At 42.1% G+C, this 17,045-nt stretch overlaps 1 protein-coding gene across 5 annotated transcripts in view; it reads left to right on the forward strand.

Moving 5' to 3' along the window:
- tnip1 (TNFAIP3 interacting protein 1) overlaps nucleotides 1-16,754 on the forward strand; it is a 34,436-nt gene extending 17,682 nt beyond the window's left edge. For 3 of the 5 annotated variants that reach the window (XM_083785443.1, XM_083785442.1, XM_083785441.1), the window contains exons 11-18: nucleotides 8,051-8,182; nucleotides 8,359-8,487; nucleotides 8,721-8,849; nucleotides 9,989-10,114; nucleotides 10,711-10,794; nucleotides 11,230-11,460; nucleotides 13,391-13,475; nucleotides 14,117-16,754. In XM_083785443.1, coding sequence (XP_083641569.1) covers nucleotides 8,051-8,182; nucleotides 8,359-8,487; nucleotides 8,721-8,849; nucleotides 9,989-10,114; nucleotides 10,711-10,794; nucleotides 11,230-11,460; nucleotides 13,391-13,475; nucleotides 14,117-14,181 — 981 coding nt within the window. In that variant the 3' untranslated portion in view covers nucleotides 14,182-16,754. The remainder of the gene's footprint in view (nucleotides 1-8,050; nucleotides 8,183-8,358; nucleotides 8,488-8,720; nucleotides 8,850-9,988; nucleotides 10,115-10,710; nucleotides 10,795-11,229; nucleotides 11,461-13,390; nucleotides 13,476-14,116) is intronic. The other 2 variants (XM_083785444.1, XM_083785445.1) reach the window with 2 other exon arrangements.
- The last annotated feature ends 291 nt before the right edge of the window (nucleotides 16,755-17,045 follow it).

Genomic DNA, 17,045 nt, shown 5'->3' on the forward strand with positions numbered 1-17,045 from the left:
GTTGCAGTACTAGGAATCTATCTGTCTACTGTGAAAAAATAACGCAGTTCCGAGGTGGGGTCCTATGAAAGTCACGATAACAGCCTGTGGCCCACGGCCTAACTGTCAGGTTCAAAGGACCATTACACATCTGTACATGTTGCTGTTGTATTCACAGCTTAAATGAATTGTAAAAAAAACATAATTATAATGTAACGTCAACCAGAAAATAATGCGACAGCGAAACGTGGTCTGTTGTATTTGACATATCTCAACCAATGTCAATCAGCTGGTTGAATATCAAATGCCATATAATATACTGAAATTAATGGAATCGAATGGCTTCCCCTTGTAAATCAGAACATATTACAACATGCTTTGGAAAATGGTCATCAGTAATGGCAGGATAGTAATGTTGGTCAAGGGAAAACATGCCGTGTGTGTGTGTGATGACACAACATGTTGTGTAATCACAAATCGTCTATAATGTCATGACCAAAATATTGACACTAAGTTAAAAGTAGTTAAGTCTGGTCAACTCGGTCTCGGTCTGACTCTTGTTGGAAGTCATTTACCTCCCCAGATTTTGGTTTACTCATTGTCTCCACCAGGCCGAAGGCATGGGGAGAGAGTATGTTTTGCACTCCGTCCGTCCGTCCGTCCGTCCGTCCGTGTGTGTGTGTGTGTCCGTCCGTGACCAGCTAATCTCGGCCACCGTTAACCCGGTCGATGCCAAATTTTGCACACACACTCCCTGGATGCCAAAGATGAACCTCTGCCCCAAACTTTCCAGAACGGCCTGTTATAGCGCCACCAGGAGGCCGCTTTGTGCAAAACTAGTTTTTGCACAGTACACCTACAGATTTTGTCCAAACATCACGCAAATTGGTACACAGTCTCTCTAGAGCCATTCAACGAAAAGGGTCTTTCAGATTTCTCAGACTCCATCCTGATTGGTTAAGATTGGCTTCCAAATTTCACAGGAGTGCTCAGTTTCAAACAAAATGCTGCAAATCATGAACACATCGCGTGATTTCCGTGAAATTGTGCACCCACATTCCCACTAGGCCGAGGACCAAATGCCACATGAACAATTTCAACTCAGCCTCAAGGTGGCGCTATAACTGGCCGAAAAGTGTTTTTACCTCTAACTGCACGGATCTGTGGATAACCTGGTGGAGACCTGTGCCCAGAAGGGCACTTTTTCTAGTTCTTTGCCTGAAATGTTCTTTAGTGATTAGCCTGCATAGCATAAAACACATAAAAACACTACCTCTCCTCCACAACTTGCCAGAGATGTTTGAAATAGACACTCATAAAGTTCATTTCAATGTTCATCTATCAAGACTATAGTGTCCTTTTGCAATTCTACACTAAATACTTAAATTAGGTATCCTAATTAAATGTATTTCTCCCTAAAGCATTTGTGAACTCGAGTAGAGGAGAATGTCCTCTGTGCTGCATCAGTTAACTTGTGTTCAAAGTCAAACTAAGTAAGATGTAGGCTACCTATTCCATAAGTACTTGTACAATAGTACATTGTACTATTATTTCAGCCCCCTGCAGGTATACAGTGACTCTTGTTTTTGAAGGGCTGGGTAGCTTAAATTGTCATCTTTGTAATTCTAGTAATGTCAAACGCTTCGGCTTTACTAAGGCATTTGATGTTAGCCATTGTGTTTCTGTTGCTGGTAACTTTGATGTGGTTGCCCTGTGACTGTTGTGAATTAATTTGTTGAAAGTGTGCCATATTAATTACCTGTCAGATTCTCGGTTCATATAAGAATCGAGTAAATTGCGCATTTAATATTGCACAGCACAACCTGCAGAAAACATGGGAAAGAAAATGCCATTGTTTAGTCTGAATCTGTGTTGGCAACCGTTGTCTCTATAGCACTTAAAATTATCTACTTGAAAATGTTTTCCATCTTTGGAATAACACGGGACACCATTTCGCGACTTGTGCAAGACTTCTACAAATGAAATGTGCTAAAGTAACTCCAATCTCCATAACAGCCTCCATCTGTTATGTTTGTGTTAACTGGAGCAGCCGTGTGACACTTGTCCTGCAGTGGCGTTCTCTCTGAGCGAGCTCACCACAAGGCTAGTCGCGTCTCACTTGAAAATTCCCCTCACCTCTCCGGTACCCACTGACTTCCTGCTGCGGTGCAGTCGAGAGGGCACGCAGAAACGCACGCATATACACGTGCACGCGTTCTCACAAGCTCACACATTCAGACTGGCGCCCACGCACAACCTGGCAGCACACATTCACACGTTTGTTGGGACACCATGCAACATTTGGTTTAACCCGCATACCACTCAATATATCCATTTATGTCATTATTAGGCCACGTCTGTTTTTATTTTTTGCAGTCGAGGAGGGGGTATGTTGCTGCAGCATATTTGATCATACTGCTCTTCTCAGAATTCAGACTTGTTCAAAGCTATAAAGCATGAGCACAATTAGACTACCGGTATGTAGCTAGACAAGTTTTCATTACGAAATAAGTGGGCAAAACCATACCTATATTAAATAGTTTATAGAATCAATATAAGTAAATTAATATATGATAACCCTTCCACAGGAGTAGCTTTTTCATATTTATCACACATTTTGTTATTTTCACCTATATACAGGATAAAAATAAATATTGATCACCATGAAACTTCCCTAGTTGATTACATGAAGACAATGATTTATTGTATTACAAGTTTTCTGAAAATTAATATTTAAATATGCAAATTAGGCATTTTATAGGAAAATGTCCCAGATTTTGCCTAACTTTCCAGAATCAAACTGCATAAGCTAGAGTCAACATTCTTATTTCATTTTGTTAACATTTTAAAGTCAAATGTTTTAAACGAGGGAATATTCAATATAGTAGCCTATGTATCATCTAACGATAAATGCACCAAGTCTCTGTGTGTACATCTGTACGGTTGTAATCTACATAACTCGAGAACCGAATTTCAAATAGGTTCATAATAATTTTTAAAATGAATCAACTTATATAACAGCCCACTTAATGTTTTGGCTTATAACTCTTGAACCATAGGTTAAATTTATTTTATTTATACAGATTTTGTCCAAATATCACAGAAATTGGTACACATGATCTTTGGACCTATCCGATTAAAACACCACAGGCAGACTTTTGGTAGTCCGTATCGTTCGTCTGTAATCACCGTCCGAAGTGTTTGCCAGTCAGGCGTTGTCACCACACATCTAAATCAAGGAAGCAGGCACGACTGCAATTCATCTGAGCATTTTATCGGGTGCACGGTCTGGGAAGAACCTGATACACAAGAGAATACCAGCACTCACGGAACTGTCCTTAAAGGAACTATTGTTTCCATGGTTTTTTAATCTGAGCATTTCCAGAGTATAATCTTTCAGTGTTCCTTGTAGATATTTTTTTTTACCTTGTCTGGTTAAATTTGGTAATGTGTAAAAAGGCTGAGTCACACCTGACAAAAGACCATTGATATGAAATATTGAGACTGTACATGACCAAGACATCTCCCTTCAGGAAGTGTATGGGTATTTGTGACATGGTGTGCCGGAGCTAAAGGAAACCAATACTAAATTACGGCTGTCCCGGTGGATTGTGGAGGCCATCCAACTGGCTTATGCCAGTACAGGGTTGCAGCCTCTTGAAGGCCTGAGGACACAGGATGCTGCCATACCCTGCGTAGACGGCATCCTGGGCACTATTCAAGGGTGTTTCCATACAGGATGTGTCATGTGTGTACGGTTGCAAGTTGGTCATCTCTGTCAACGTTTTTGCAAGATTCTATAACCTGGACGTGGCGGAGTTGGCTATGGCTCACGTAGTCCTGGGTGTCGCCTCTAGACGAGGCAGGTCACGTACATAGACTTTTAGGTTCGGGTAACTTATGTGAGTTAACCCTGGTACCTAGGGCATAGGGCATACCCCGGAGCATTTAGGTGGACCAGGACTGTCTGCTCAGTTATCCCTTGGAGCATATAAGGCATATAAAGTTTTACATTGGCGAGTATACTGGAAGTGCATTTATACCCTCGGGCAAGAGGGCAAAAGGCCCATTCATAGTGGAATGAAACTGTGCCTGTGGCACCCAGGGGTCCCTGGAAGGGCCTCTGCTGTGTTTATATGCTGGTAGAATCTAAAGCAGCAGCATCAAATATTTGCGAGAAAAACTAAATTGGTCAAAATGGGCAGATTGTTTTACAGCCCAAATCGTCTTCCATTGGCCTTCATTGAGTTGAGTGATTGACAGCTGACATGACAAACCTCTGTTACAGGTCTCAGGGCTGCTGAGTACCTCATTGACAAAACGGAACCTGAATAAACAGGCATAAAGACGGAGGAATGAAAAGATTTGATGTGTTGCTTTTCTTTCCAGAATGTAACTGAAGCTGCGTCCCTTATATTATGACTCCAGAGAACCTGGGCTAGAACAAACGTTCCGTCCTCACTGCATGTTACACTTTGCTAGTGCAATTAATTCACAGTATAAAATGTAAACCTTCATTAAGTGCAGCAGCACTGATTAGCTACACCTGGCCTACATGGATTACACCTCAGTAATGGCCGCGCCCAGGGCACCCCTCTGCGAATTCATCTATAATGACATGCCCAAAATTGGGATGTCAGGGTTAAAGTAGTTACAGTAGCTATATAGTTACCCAACTTACCCAGCAAGACTGGGAAGTTATCCACTGTATACTGGCAGGTGGCCGTCCTGAGACGGGCATTATATGTGGCATAATGCATGGTCCAAGTATATTCCATGATTGGGATTTCAATAAATGGATCTTATACAGTATGTACAGTTGCAGTCCGAGAAAGGGACACTTGGCTACAAAGGTGAATGGGTGTGCAGTATACCGTACTTCATATTAGGTTATTGCAGATGGCCTTTCAGGACAGTGTTACTTGGGGACATGAGGAGACACAAAGTTCTACAAGCTAAACTAGTTTTGCGTTTGTCAACGTAGCTTAAATAGTTGTGGTGTCAATTAAGGTGTGGTACTGTACTCTATGTTGTTGAGATAATGAGTGATTAATGAAGGCCATGTCAGGATTTAAAGGAATGCAGTGTCACAATAGTAGTTTGATTGGGGTGCCCAACCTTGATCAGAGCTGAGGAGGTCGTCTGTGGATCAAGAGTTTCCATGCATTATGCTTGTTGAGTGTTATTATGATTTGCTTGTAATTTGACACTTTTAAACACTTTCTCTCAACTGACACAAAATATAACTATTTACTTGTCCAGTTCAGCCCTCCCCCACCCCAAATCACCACCAGCCCCCACTGGAGGGAACATAGGGACATGAGGGAACTTGGGTACGGTCCCCGAGCGGGCCAAATTCTATACACCAAGTCAAAATGAACTAATAGTTTGCTTCATATGACACGAGTTTCAAGGACCAAATGATCAATTTATCAAGTAAGACGAGTTAGTTATGTGGAAATGTATGCAGAAAGGGGCGGACCCAGAAGGCAGACGGAGGCTGTTGTTTGTATTGGTGAACATTTCATTTTGACTTTCCAAAAAAATATATAGAGACAAATCCAAAAGAGGAATGAATGACGAGGCCAAGGAGGGGTGTGTCAGGGACAGGGTTCAGGGAGTTCTGGGACATGACCGGGGAAATGCATAGCAAATTCACTCCTCTATTTCCCAGTCAGTCAAAGTCTGCCTCTGTGATAATCGGGTCCTCTTCTTGCATGTTTGTAATTTGCACATTGAAGTGCATTTCAAGCCATATTGGTCAAGCATGTGCATTCTGGGAGCTTGCAATTGCGACTGCAGTTGCAGGACAGCAGCTGCAAACACTATATCAGGAGTTGGAGATTCCCTGCATCCATTCGACAGTGAGCCGACCGTCGTCATCATTTCTGGCCCAGCCATGCTGAACTGGGCTGGTGTTGTTGTTGAAGACGACCGCTCCAAATGCCAGCCTGGTAGTTGGCACACTTGGCATGCATGAAAAGACAGTCCTTACATGGTGTCGTTATGACCTTATGCACAGAATAAAGCTGGTGGCGTAATGTGTTTGATGTTCTCTGTTGTTGTGGACGCAGAGTACAATTTGCATGTGAAGACTTGCAGCAAAGACTTATTTTCAAATTATTCAATCTGTGTTCAGAATTTTGCATTAAAAAGCCATTTAAGCATAATATGGAAGTATTGCATAAGTAAAATAACTGTTCTAATCAATTACCCATACCTCCATTATGAAGAAGGGTGTGCTTATAGGTCTCTACACAATAATGGCTCAAACGTTGATCATATATTTGTTGTAACAGTGTGTGTGTGTGTGTGTGTGTGTGTGGTAATATAAGGGTCCACACATTCAATGCATGACCACAAAGATATGTCTCTGCAATGGTTATCATGCCAAACTGAAGTAGAGATGCACAGCAAGTAAAAAATAAATCACACCAGCTTTGCTACACATTTGATTCTATAGCTCGATTTTAGGGCCCTGGCTCGTGTTATCATACTTTAACAGTGTTTCTGATTGTATCTCTAGAGCAGGGGTGGGCAACTTTGACGATGGAGAGGGCCACTATAGTTCCACACTCACTCCAGAGGGCCACTATAGTTCCACACTCACTCCAGAGGGACACTATAGTTCCACACTCACTCCAGAGGGCCACTATAGTTCCACACTCACTCCAGAGGGACACTATAGTTCCACACTCACTCCAGAGGGCCACTATAGTTCCACACTCACTCCAGAGGGCCACTATAGTTCCACACTCACTCCAGAGGGCCACTATAGTTCCACACTCACTCCAGAGGGCCACTATAGTTCCACACTCACTCCAGAGGGCCACTATAGTTCCACACTCACTCCAGAGGACCACTATATTTCCACACTCACTCCAGAGCGCCATATATTATTGTCGTAACAAAAATAGCCGATCTACAAGCTCAAAACGTGTCGCGCTGTAACACGTTTTGAGCTTGTAGATCGGCATTTTTTTTACTATATTCAAATTGAAATCTTGAATTATTTCTTTCTATTTTTGAGTTTGAATCCTGAAAATTAACATTTTTATGTCATTTCAAATGCCTTTAATTAATTATACTTGTGTTGAGCAATGAGCTACTAATTTTGACTGAAGTAATTAAAGCGGGTCATGTTTGCATGTTGTGGAATTGTAAACAGCTGAAACTACTATTATATCAGTATTCTGACATTAACCTGAGGGCCACATTAAGTGAAGGTGGGGGCCGCATGTGGCCCCCGGGCCGCCAGTTGCCCACCCCTGCTCTAGAGTTACAAAACGTATAAACACATGTTACCACTCATATTAAATCTTAGAATGGTGAGCAGTCTTCTATAGCCATTCGAAAAATATTTATAAGCCTTTAAATGTATTTTGTGTGCAAAATACTGCATTAAAAGGCCATTTAAGCATATATATATACGTTTTGTGGAAGTAAAATAACCATTCCAATCAATTCCCCATATTTGAAGTATGCAGAAAAGTGGTTTCATTGGCCTCTGCACAAAGTAAGGTTCAAAAGTTGATCACAATTTGCGTGTGACAATACAGGGGTGCATGTATTCAATGCATGATAACTACCACTAAGCTACTAGTCTGCAATGGTTATCATACAAACATGTGAAGTAGAGATGTAAAGCTAGTCAAAAATGTAAACAAGAATTTGCCCACCCATTTCGTAATTAACGTGCAAATTAGGGGGCTCTGGCTCAAGGTGATATGTAAAAATCACACCCGTGTGAACTTAGTGGTGCAACTCCCCCCTCCCCCCCCCCTCTCTTACTCATTAGCAGGCAACAGTACAGCACTATCTCTCTCTCTGTTTCTAGCACAACAGTGCCTCCTACTGGTACTAATAGTCATACTCGTGCTCATTAACGTCACATACAATAGGCGGACAAGGACATTGCTGTTCCTTGGAGTGGTTGCACCACTCAAAAATGACCTTAATCAGAGTCCTTGTGTCTCTTCGTGCTTGTGATAATTGTTTACTGTCGTCACTGTTGGACACAGTGAGTTGCCCTCAAGTAAACAACCTATATACCCCCCCCCCCTCCCCCCAGATCACTGACCTAAGACAGCGCCTGGCGGAGTCCCAGAAGGCTGTGACAGAGTTGGAGGCAGAGCGTGAACAGCGGCAGCGAGACTACGACAAGAAACTGTTGTTGGCCAAGTCCAAGATCGAAAATGTACAGGTGAGAATACGCAGGGTTGTCTGAAATGTCTTACTGCAAACTGACACTCAATTGAAATAATGTATCACAAATAAGAGATACAAATTAAGCGTGTGTGTGTGTGTGTGTGTGTGTGTGTGTGTGTGTGTGTGTGTGTGTGTGTGCGTGCGTGTGTGCGTGTGCGTGTGCGTTCTCAGGGGGAGAAAGAGTGTCTGAACTCTGAAACGGCTGAGCTGAAACAGAAAGTTCGCTACTTGCAGGACCAGCTGCTCCCCCTCAGCAAGCAGAGAGAATACCAGGAGAAGGAAATCCAACGTCTCAACAGGGTGAGGGTGCTTGTGTGTTTTGTGCAAATGTGTGTGTGTGTGTGTGTGTGTGTGTGTGTGTGTGTGTGTGCGTGCGTGCGTGCGTGCATGCATTTCTGTGCATGCATGATTATTATGAGTGCATTTTTGTATTCCTGCTGCTCGTGCAAATGAGAGAGACGACAAGAGAAGGACGGAATGAAATGGAGACGACTGGTATAAATGTGTCCTCTTGTTTCCCTCTCCTCCGCCAGGCTTTAGAGGAGGCCCTGAACCTACACGCCCCCTCCTCCTCTTCCCAGCAGCCACCTGGACAGGGGGACGCAGCCAGTAACCTAAGAAAGCAGGAACTGCTCACCCAAATAGCTGTGCTAAAAGAACAGGTTGGGCATTAAAACATATCTATGCGCATGCATGCGTGCACACACACACACACACACACACACACACACACACACACACACTAGAGCCAGCCAATGTTTTACTTTTTTGACGACATCAGTACATCAGTATTGGCTAATTATGTCAGCCCAACAGCACCATCTAGAAAGGGTTTAGCCCTATGCGGTCCTTTAAGAAGCAAGACCGACAAAATTGATGCACTTCCGGGAACACAGAAGCATTTCAGGGGTGCACCCTAGTAGATACATGGTCAGTGATCACAACAGCCGCCGGTCGCCAATATTCTTCATTGAGCTCCAAAAACATCGATATTTTGTATGATCAACTCAATCTGAGCTCAATTGCAATGCAAAGAGTGTTTTCGATCGGCGCTAGGCCGGGACCTGGATTGAATATAACCGATGACGTCACATACGCTGAAAAAAAACAAAAACAGCATAAAATCTTATCTCGTCCAATCTCGTCCTTGGTGATCTGTGATCATTAATTAAAGTCGTACAATCCTGTCCTTGGCAGAAAAGGAGCTACCTGGCATGCAAAATCCTTCAAAAATGATTTTTTTGTTTATGTGTGTATTCTATACTATACTATTCTATTTGTTGTCACAACATGTAAAAACATAGTGGCCACAAGTGGTGGCCTAGGACTCTCCAAACTCTGGCATTGCTTGGCCTCACAGACAGACACACACACACCAGTGTTAATTTTGTTGACTAAGACTGAAAGACTAAGGTTTTTCAGAAGACTTAGGCCTCACTCACACCTAAGACACACGCAAGACACACGTGTGTCCCGTGTCTTCTGTGTGTCAAGGCCGCCTCAATGCATTTCCAATGGGAGTCACATGGTTTGCAGACACCACCTTGTTGCATGGCTGTCTTCTGCCCTCCCCCCCCCCCATGCAACAAGGTGGTGTCATGTGACTCCCATTGGAAATGCATTGAGGCAGCCATGACACACAGAACACAAGTGTGTGTCTTAGGTGTGAGTGAGGCCTAAGTAGGACTAAGACTAAATGGGGTGTTATACAAAAGCCTAAGACTAAATCAAAACATTCACACACGCACACACACACACGCACGCCGACTTCACTTCTTACAGTCCCTGTGCTGCTCTTCAGGTGAAGATCTTTGAGGAAGACTTCAGAAAAGAGAGGAGCGACAGGGAACGCATGAACGAGGAGAAGGAGGACTTGAGACGGCAAGTGGAGAGGCTGCAGGGTCAGATGACAAATCTGACCAATCAGGTATCTGTACTAGTAATTAGGCATTGTTATTAGGCATGTAACGATACACTCAACTCACGATACGTATCGCGATATGAGGTTCACGATACGATTTTTCACGATATTTTCAACACAATGATTTTCCAGACAAATTACCAATTTTTTTTATTTTTATGATTTATCTTCCCCCCCAAAGCTTTTTTCACAATTTTTATTTAACTACATTGCAAAGATAATTGCCTTCCTTGATGTATTAATGAGCATCAATAACGACCATCACCTGGGCACAGACACATATACAGCTCCCCTCTCCAGGCCTCTACTGTCTCATTTCTCTCCAAAATCATGTGAATATGGTGGAATATGATTACAGCTGACATTTCTTATCACACACACTAGCCCCCCTAAAAAAAAATATATATATATATATATATTTTTTTTTTAATAAATCGATACATATCGTCGGGATATAATATCGATATATCGCGATATACGATATATCGTTACATGCCTAATTGTTATCATTATCATATAACAATGCCAATATGATATATCATATTTTTAAATTATGTAAGCATTAATGGGTGGCCTGCTGTCTTATTTTGCATACTTTTCAGCTTCACCAGGCACAGAACGAGTGTCAGAGGGAGCGCACGGAGAGATGTAAGCTGGAGAGACTGCAGATGCAGCATCACAAACAGGTACAAATGAGTCGGTCTCCCAACGTTTCTGAAACATTCCTCTTAGGGAATAGCGTTTCATTGAAAGCTTGTGTCTTTTTGAGACCCGAATGCAAACCCCAGTGCAGCAGTACCCCCTTGTGGCGGAAAGCTGTCAAGACACACACAGACTGTACCAAGTGCACACTAGACTAAAGGGCACTCGATACTCCATGACACACAAGCCTCGCTCCCCTCGTGGTCGTGTGTCGTCAGCGCCGGGGACAGGGACAGAAAACTGGAACGTTTACATCATTCCCTTTTGTGGGAGGCGGTGCGAAGGCAGGCAGGGGGGGGGGGGGGGGTGTCTTAAAGTCCAGTAGAATCCCCCCATGCCGTCCGGTTCCGTGACTGAGGCAGCGTAGCGCGCTGCGTCGTTCTGACGGGGGTCACGTGTGTACTTGTGATCCCTCGTAGGGGCAGCAGCAGGAAAGACGTACCTCAGACCCCACGTCAGGCTCAGTGCAGAACGGCCCGCTGAGCCCTCCATACTGTGGTCCGTTTGTGCAGGTGGGACCGCAGGGCCTGGAGGGCTGGCCTATACACTTCCCCCCTCGGATGCCCAACGCAGCCGCCGCAGCCGCAGCCGCCGCCGCCGCCGCAGCAGCAGCACCGCCTCCCGGACGAGACTTCCAGCCTGTTGCCCCGGTAAGAAAACCCCACCAAAGGGCTGGCCGTGTGAGGGAACAGAAAACCGGTCCTCTAACCCCTTCAGGGTCGCAAAGGGACATTGGTTGACATTGTAATGGGTCGTAGGCGCCGTGCATCATCGTACCAAAACCTAACTCACGGAAGACCGTTGACTGTAGGCAGGCTACCCGCTGCTATATAATTATTATATCGCGACATAATGATGTATCATTCATTACCTAAATAGCGTTCTGTCAACAATAATAGTATGATTCAAAAAAGGTTTGGCTCATGTCTTCTTCAGAAATGACTTTGGACATGTGGAAAACTTTAGTTAAACATGCAGAGTGACAGACTTTACCTGGGTAGCATCTAGGCATGTAACGATATATCGTGTATCGATATATATCGATATTAATCCCGACGATATGAATCGATTCATTGAAATAAAATAAAACGATTTTCAATTTAGTGAGCTTTAGTCATATTCCATCATATTCAAGTGCTTTTGGAGAGAAATGATAGTCACTTTCAGTAGTAGAGCACTGTAGAGGGGAGCTGTGTGTGTCTGTGACTGTAGAGGGGAGCTGTGTGTGTCTGACTGTGCCCAGGTGATGGTCGTTGATGCTCATCAAGGAAGGCAATTATGTTTCTGCACTGTCAAAAGTAATGCTACTTCTTTTGCAATGTAGTTTAATAAAAAATCTCAGGGGGGAAGATAAATTATATAAAGTTAAAAAACGGAAATTATTCTTTAAAATATATATATTGTTTTAAATCGTGAAAAATCGTATCGTGAACCTCATATCGTGATACGAATCGTATCGTGAGTTGAGTGAATCGTTACATGCCTAGTAGCATCATCTTCTGATACTTTACTGTTTTGACATGAAATAATAATCCTATACGGTCACCGTGTAGCGTTTTGTTTCATTAGCATGAGCGACGGACAAAATAGCCTACAGCTTGTTGCTGCTGCTGCTCGCTGAGCACACATGGACGGTAAAGATAACAAGGCTACGCATCACAGAGGTAACACAGACTCGAAGCCGTTTATGAATCACAGTCGCTGACTCGTCTGCTGACGAATCCTTGGTGTTTTCATTCGACCGGACAGTGGACACAGTCAACTTTTCACCGCTGTTTGGAAAATCCTGGTGACGGTTGGGAAAAACCTGGGATTCCCTACTCGCGTACCAGTGGCACATGTCCGGACCGGTGGACCTAGATGTGCTGAGGGAGGTTATGATACTTCTCCATTTATAGCCATAGAATCAGCGTGGCTCTACTCTACGGTCAACAGCTTACTCGCTTTTCCTTCTTTCTTTTTTTTATAATATTTGTTTTATTTGGAAAAAGCATTACAGTATAGACAGCATTTCTATGTATACATAGGACACAAGTGCAATTCCCAGGATTTCTTTTTTCACCCCCCCATCCCCCCTCCAAGTGGCTCCATCTCCAATGTCTCTGTATAAATAATCCTCTCTTTCTTCAGATGGGCTACATATGACATCAAGTCCACACTTAACAGGGGCAACAGGGCAATATTGCTTCAGATTGTACATTTCAGAAGGAGAAAAAGAAGAAAGAGTGGGCAGAAAAAGAAAGACAAAAGACAAAAAAAAAATAAAAAAAAATAAATGAAAGTATTTACATTATTGCTGACGGTATTCCTTCTTAAACAGTTTGTTAATGCCCTTGTCGAGTCTGAGAGCACGACATCACAAAAGTGTTAGAGAATGTAATAAATGCAAGAAAATGTGTGATTCATTGCTAATGAAAACAGTCTGCAAATCTAATAACGAATTCCTGTCTCACAAACAAAATGTAGACGTCCTCACAAAGAACAAAGAGAAGATACAAAATAAATTGCCCGGGGCAGGTCAAGCCGGTACCATCTAATAGAAAAGTGGCATTGGGTGATGATGTTGTTCTCTTTGTTCAGGGTTTTCCGTGGCAGTCGTCCTTCCCGCAGCCTAGAGGGGCCAGAGGCACAGGGGAGGGCTCCAGACCCCCACCAGAGAATGCAGGTATACGACGATATATAGCACCGGCTGAATAAAATATACATGCAATACAACATATAACCAGAGATTTTTGAGCGGTGCCTCCGCTCCAGTACACAGCTATGTGTGTCCCTGGCTGTGTCTGTCCAAGCATGGACAGTTGAAACACCTCAGCAATACCCCTGGATTGGCACTATTGCGCAGTGTCACACACACACACACGCACACGCGCGCACACACACACACACACACACACACACACACACAGGCCAGGGAGGAGGGCTTGTACAGTACAACAGTACAGTACGAGAAGTATAGTACAGTACTGTTGCAGTTTAGGTAATTTTCTGTTATTTTCTGTGTGCTAACAGATCTTTATTAGATAGCATTAGATGGCATTTGATACAGACTTATAGCATGTTATGTAGACAACACTATAATTGCATTGTATGTAGTCATAGCACGTCATAGTACATATGTATAGTATAGTATATATGTATAGTTTATATGTATAGTTTCATTATATAGATATTCCTGTTACGTTCTTAGCTTATGCATGTTTCATGATAAATGCTTTTTATGTGATGTATTCCCATGCTTTTTTGTTCTTGCGTCTGCTAAATGCCTAAATTGTAAATTGTTTATTCCCACTACTGTAATTTCAGATCAGTCCACAGCTACAGGATTTGGCAAAAGGGAGAGACAGAACATCGACCCTGGAAAGCACTAAAGGAAGCGTCGCCGCTTCCAAAGGGAGCGCGGGTAGTAGCATGAACCAGTTTGTTTGAGTTGAAAAAAAAGGTGTGATTTTGAACTATAATTTTTCCTACTGAAACTGTAGATATCCTATTGTAATGTTGTTTATACACTTGCGTTTTATAAACCTATTTGTGAAACACTGTTTCGCTATTCTGAATATATATATACATGAAATATTATTTAGATTTTTTTAATCTATTTTCTTTTCTTTTGTTTCTTTTTTCGAGACTCAATCTGCTTCATATGATTCTATGCAGGAAACTGAAGTCATTTGTTCAATAGGTTGGCAATGATCAAAATTGATTAGGTTTTTGTTTTCTTCTCAGACAATAATACCTATGTGATTGTTTCTCTGCAAATGTGTAACAACTTTACACTTAGTTTGTTACTTGTAGAGTTAACGGAAGCCATTCCCCAATATGACAAAGACTACATATATTCATTCCTACAATGAATGATTATATATAGGTACATTGACTCATAGGAATTGTAATGTGAATGTTAACTCATTTATGATAATTTCCTCAGTATCATTGATGTTATAGAACTGTCCCATTATGTGTAACTGTTCCAAAGTGATTGTTCAAATACTAAAATTTTGGGAAATGAATTTTGATGGCATCACAGCCAAAACAAAAAAAGGAAAAAAGGAAGAAAAAAAATTCTAAAAAACATGATTGTGATTATTGATAATTTATTTATAATCTACTGTTTTGATAGTTGCATTGACTAAGTGTAAATCATTGTCTTTAGTAATGCTGTTCTTTCTATGTTGTTAGTGTATTCCCAATATATTGTAGCTATTGAGATTGTATGTTTGTATCAGACACACAAAACAAAACGTACAGTACATACACATACAACCAAGTTTTGGTTTTAGTATCATTCATATATCAGCATCCGATGGACCTAATCTCATTGATTGCGACACTTTTGCTTTACCATAATTTATTTGATTTGATCTCTCATTCCAATTTGAACACCCGTCTTGCAGTATCCTACTTAATAATGAATAGTTGCCCTCGGCTTAGTCTCAACATTATCTAGCAGATTGAGATCAGTGTTGAGCTACTCAGGCCCTATTTTATACTTTTGAATATTTCAAATATAGCCAATTTACAAGCTTACAATGTGGCAAAAAACAAACAAATGTGAAACATTTAGCTTATAATGACCAAAATAGTGATGACAGGTTGAAAGTGGTTGCCATCCCTATATTCTTTGCTCAAAGCACGTTCCGACAAGACACGTTATGAGCTTGTAGATCGGCTGTGTTCACTTGCACGACACCATCGTACGATGAAGTAAGTTAGTAAGTACTGTAGGTCGGCGTGGCTTATCAGCCCAACGAGCGTGGCTATCCCCTTTTTAATATGCTACAGAGAGCCGGGAGATGGAATGCTGAGGTGGAGCATTACGCCTACCGGTAGCTGCCAATACCGCATGAATTAGAAACCTGTGCTACTCGTATGCTGAATTCCCAGTGCCCGGGGTCTAACCCAGAACCTGGGCTGATAGGCGAGTGCTCTACCGACTAACCTGTACACAAATGTGCATATTATGTTCTCTCCCCTGGCCCTCACACATGAGAAGCATCTACTTGTGAAATGCGCTATATATAAATCCCAGATAATATAATTGCCCTAAGGTTGAAAGTGTTCGCCATCCCTATTTTCCTTGCTCACAGTGTGGTGCGATATGACGTGAGGCGTGTAGATCAACACCATTGTGTGACCAAGTATAAAATAGGGCTTAAGTGGAATTAACTGCAGCATTTAGACCTTGGACCCCAGCAGTCATCGCAGACTGTCTGTAAAGGCTGGGTTGCAACAATGTACTGTATTGTAGACTGTATAACATTCCAGCTTTTATCCTGTGGGTCTTTATCTGTAACATTAATAGCCTGTTTGAGGATGCTTGTCACCAGTATCCAGAGTGTCACAACAACAGCGCTGCCTCCCCTCAGAGATAAAAACAAATAACTCTGCCAGGACGTCTGGCTTCGCTTACTAAACACCTCTATGACCAGCAACCCACACCTTGCCGACTGACCTGTGAACTGCTGTAATGCATCGTTAATAATAGACCCACGCACGCACCCTCACACAAGCTTCACCCCTCTAGATAATGGCTGTGACTAACGTGACGGTAAACTCGCCATGTATCTCCTTTTTTTTAATCAACCCAATGTTTAGCTGAATATCCATCGAGTTTTCCCTAATGTGTGTATTTCAGACTTTTGAGATGGAGGGGCCTCCAGATGTATGTAGATTAAATTAGAACAAGCCTCCATATGAACCAACATGTTATCCACGGGGAACATATTCCTGTTTTGGTGAGAGCTGAAATGAGACATTAGCTGAATTGCACTTTGAAAGGTATGCTGTAATTACTGGCAGTTGTATTTTCTTGGTTTGTAGCCTAGTTTTTTTTGTTTTGTTTTTTTCTATCTTTTTATTTTATTTTATTTTTTTGCTGTAGGAAAAGCACATTAAAGTGAGAATTTTTGTATTTGACTGGCTTAATAAATATATACTAAATGTCTGTTCGCTTCATGGTCTGGTTTTTCATGGCTTTCTGAAAACTCACCTCTTGAGACTACCCTCACCCTCTAACACCCCTTTCCTTGTTTTACTTTGTACCTATTTTAGGATAGATACATATGTTATTGAGATAGACATATGGACAGTTTGCTTTACCACAGATGTTAAGTATTTTGTTGTGCATGTTGTTTAGAGATGCTAGGTTTGATGCTTAACTGGTATTATGGTTACAATACTTTGTAGCACTGAATTGGTTCTATATTTACTCTGATCTTGTACTTTGCAAGTCGTT

This window comes from Protomyctophum parallelum (assembly GCF_964188405.1).
Source record: "Protomyctophum parallelum genome assembly, chromosome: 16".
Lineage (NCBI taxonomy): Eukaryota > Metazoa > Chordata > Actinopteri > Myctophiformes > Myctophidae > Protomyctophum > Protomyctophum parallelum.